Here is a 3910-nt window from a genome sequence, read left to right on the forward strand (position 1 = left end):
CTAGCGGCTGCCCGTCTGTGGGTGCTGAGACTGGGTTGGGGGCGTGGTCCCCACTTTCCAGGGGGCCCCTGTCCCCACCAGCTCCGTCAGCCTGAGGATCTCTTGCTTGTACCTGCTCAGGAGACCAGCTCAAGTTGCCTTTCTGCGTGGCCTGGTCTGCCTCTGGTGTTCAATGGCCATCACCTCTTCACCCGGCCCCAGCGGCTCCCCTGCCTCTGTAGCTACCCGGCAGCTCTCCGGCCCTCCAGCTCCCCCCCGCCTGCACCCCAGCTTTCCAGCCCCCAGCTCACCTGCCCAGGCGCTGCCCCACATACTCCTGTAGCTCTGAGAGTTGTGCCTCAGCCATGGCGGCCCGGACCAGCAGCTGCGCCCGCTCCCCTTCCAGCGCTGCCTGGCATGGGAGGCAGATCAGCTGGTGCGGGGTGCAATGAGGAGCACCCTGTCTGGCCTTGCCCACTACCTGTGTGCCACGGGCGAAGTCCCGGAGCTTCTGGTGGATCTGGGCCCAGAGTGCTGTGTCCAGACCCCTGTGAGAAGTGCGGAGAGTGGTCTCAAGGACTGGTGTGTCGGCCAGAGCTGGCCAGGGGCCTTGCTTGAGTCGGGGCTCCCAGAGCTGAGTGGTACCTGCTGGGAATGAACTCGAGGCTGTGTGGGTCCACCCTGCCATGATGGGTCCTGCTGGCCGCTCAGGGCAGGCTGAGCCACACGGCCAGCTGGGGACCCCCATGATGCTACAGCTGGGAAGGGAGAGGCCTGGCAGCCAGGGCTGGCCAGGGTCACCAGGTAGCCCTCCCTCCATTTGCAGTCAGCTCCTCCCAGCCAGGGCTCTCAGCCCAGCAGCTCCTTAGCCTTCTGTCCCCTCACAGTCCCTAGGGCAGTTCACTGCTGTGATCAGAACCCAGCTGGCAGCGAGGTGGGTGGCCAAGATGTGCTGCTGTGCTTCTTTTCCCCTCAGGCGCACACCAGGGCACCCACCACAGCGCTGACACTCGCCCTGAGGAGGCTCCAATGGGTCCTGAGGGACAAGGGCACGCCCCAAGCATGGAGGGGGCCCAGGGGCTGAGGCCCAGGGGCTGAGACCCAGGGCCAGCTGGCGCTCTGCCCAGGAGCAGTTGGGCCTGCAGGGCAGGACACCTGGCACTCTTGCAGGTGTGGCTCCAGCCTCGCCTGGTCCTCCAGTTGCGACTGGCGTCCAGGCAGTGCCTCCAGGGCAGAGGTCTCGGGGCTCCTGGGGGCCCCACTGGTGTCCGCCAGCGCCTGGGACTGTTCCTCGCACACTAGGCTACTCTCCTCGGCGCCGCCCCGTCAGTGCCTGCGTCAGGGCGGGGCCCACCTGCGGGCAGCCAGCAGCTCCTGATGCCAGTGGCTCAGATCTGCCAGGCGCCTGCGGTAGGTGCGAGCAGCCCTGGCCAGCTGTTGCTCACGGTTGTGGTGGGCTGCCCGGATGTCGTCCAGAGTGGCCTCCAGGAATTGCCGAAGGGCTGCAACTGCAGGTGCCTGGCCCGTGTCGTCGGCATACTCCTGGGGGAGGCTGAGGCTGGGACTGGGGGCAGCTTGATGGACCATCCTCCGCCCCCACCGCTCCCCCACAGCGGACCGAATGGTACAGAGGGTCAGCTCCTGGGGGGTCCCCGAAGCTCTCCAGCACACCCGAGCCCGACGACTCAGAGGCCAGCCCACGCACTGCAGAGCCTGCCTGGCACTCACCAGCACCTGGCGGGCAGAGTGCTCCAGCCGGAGGGCATACACCTGGTGCAGCTCTTTGAGCTGCAGCTGCAGCTGGGCGTTCTCTGCCTCAGCCTGGCGGAGCTGGCCCTGGCAGGCAGACAGCACCTGGGGGTGGGGTGGCCCTCAAACTATGTTGGCTGAGCTTGTATGCTCCCTGCCCCCCGACTCCCTCGAAAGCTGGCTAGGGCCTCACCACAGCTTGTGCGGCTAGTTGCTGCCCAGCTGCCCTTGTCTCCTCCTGGGCTCGCTGCAGCTGCAGACCCAGGGCTGTCCTGCTGCCACAATGCAAGGCTTAGCAAGGTGAGGGCCCCGCCCCTTGGGAACAGCAGCTTCAGGCACTGCACCTGCAGATACCGCCCGCCTTCCCTGTCCCAGGCGAGACAGCCACTCACACACTGGCGTCTGGCCCCTGCTGCCGGATCACGTGCTGCTCCAGCGCCTGCTGTGCCCCTCCTTGTTCCCGGCCTGCTGGCAGCTGTGGGTGTACAAGGCTAGACACGCCCCATCCCTCCCCGGGCCAGGAGGGCCAGGACAGAGCCCTGGGCTGGAGGCTGCACGCCCACACTGTCCCGGCTTTGGCCACCCATGCACTGAGGTCAGGGCATCCTCGGACTGCACCTGGACTAGGGTGGGCAGGCAGGCCCCATTCTCATTCTCCTGGCGGAGGCTCCCATTTGGCCCCCGCCCAGCTCAGCCCCTATGTGCTCAGGGTCACCTGGCACTTGTGGCGGTCAGAGGATCCGGCCCCCCAGCCTTTGTGTCCACGCTCTAGTGTCAGAGCTGGGCCTGCAGGTCCACGCCCAGCATGGTCTCTGCACAGCTCCAGGTCCAGCACGCGGCTCTCCAGCCGAAGGATCTGTGGGCAACCAGATGAGCAGGCACGCCTGCCAGCCAGGCCTCCGCTGGGCACACACGGACAGGTGGTGACTGCCCAAGCATGCCTGCACTCCGGCACACCTGGGCCTCTCTCCTAGGCGTGCACCCTCTGTCCCCTGGTACTCAGGCACACGGGCTGTACGCTCACCTCGCTCTGCAGAGTGAAGACCTCAGCCTCGTGCTGCTCTTGAAGGCGATGGGCTGCGATCTGAAGGCTGACCAGCTCTTTGGAGATCTGTGGGTGGCCAGGAGTGATGCCCGGGGGGCCCGGGGGGCCCCCTCCTGCCTGTGCCCTCACCTACCTGCAGCCATTGCACCTCACCCAGCTTTGGGTCGGAGGAGAGCTCGGCCCCAAGGCTGCTGGCCCATGCTGGGGCATCCCCAGGACCTCCTGACAGCCAGTCTTCAGCTCGTGGCAAAACCTGGGAGGCACCACCACCACTGGTCGCTGGGTTGCTCAGGGCATGGCAGGCGCTGCCATTGAGTTAAGGCCACGTCCTCCCCGCCCCCTGCTGAGCTGGAGCCAGGATCAGACCCGTGATGTGGAGACTTGCACCTTCCTGGCCTCTGGGCAAGGGGAGGACCCCGCAGAGCAGTGTCCTGGGACTCACATTCTCAGTGGCTGGGGTCGGTGCCCGCGCCATAGGGTGCAGGAACTCTGGCCTCTTGTTGGAGCACTGTGCCGGCTCCAGCCTGCTCTGGCTGTTGCTACTGGGCTGTGGCTATGGCTTGCGTTGCCAGGGCCTCCGTTGGTATGGAGAGGTTCCTGGACCTCACCCACAAGGGCAGCGCCGAGCAGGGTTTGGGAGGACAGGGGACACTCTAGGTGCCCTCCACCTCAGGTGGAAGCAGCACGCAGTCAAGTGTCCCGCCTGGGCTGTGGGTGGGGCCGCAGCCGCGGCTGTTACCGGCTGCTCTACCATGTGGGTCTGCACGCTTGTTACACACCGTCTGGGCGTCAGCTATGCAGACAGGCAGGCGAGCCATTGGCGCGGACTTCCCCAAGCTCCAGCCTGAGGTACAGGAGTGCGCACGCTCCGTTCAGCGGTCGGAGTACTCAGGACAGGACTGGCTCAGCCCGCGGTCTAGGAGGAGGTGCCCAGTGTCGGGCTAGGCGGGGCCGAAGCGTGCTCGCGGCGTCCCACGGGGTACGCGCTCGCTCCCGCCTGCGCACGCGATCCCCTGCGCCCCGTGGGTCCCCGCGGCGCGCAGGTTCAGGGCCGGGCGGAGGTGCGTGTGCGGGCTGGGCAGTTGGCAGCGGCCGCCCCCGCCCCGCGCTCCGTCCGGGCCCCGCCTCTGTCTGTCG

At 67.0% G+C, this 3910-nt stretch overlaps 1 protein-coding gene across 1 annotated transcript; it reads right to left on the minus strand.

The window, feature by feature from the left end:
* Positions 1-3595, minus strand: CCDC78 (coiled-coil domain containing 78). The gene is made up of 11 exons (XM_027770998.1): positions 3216-3595; positions 2907-3026; positions 2753-2839; positions 2444-2584; positions 2125-2203; positions 1922-2019; positions 1708-1833; positions 1334-1521; positions 461-527; positions 291-391; positions 1-112 (listed from the first exon to the last, which is right to left on the minus strand). The coding sequence occupies exons 1-11, from the start codon at positions 3246-3248 to the stop codon at positions 1-3; spliced, it is 1152 nt and encodes a 383-aa protein (XP_027626799.1). The 5' UTR covers positions 3249-3595.
* Between the last annotated feature and the right edge of the window lie 315 nt (positions 3596-3910).

Source organism: Tupaia chinensis, unplaced genomic scaffold (genome assembly GCF_000334495.1).
Source record: "Tupaia chinensis unplaced genomic scaffold, TupChi_1.0 Scaffold000178_1, whole genome shotgun sequence".
NCBI lineage: Eukaryota > Metazoa > Chordata > Mammalia > Scandentia > Tupaiidae > Tupaia > Tupaia belangeri.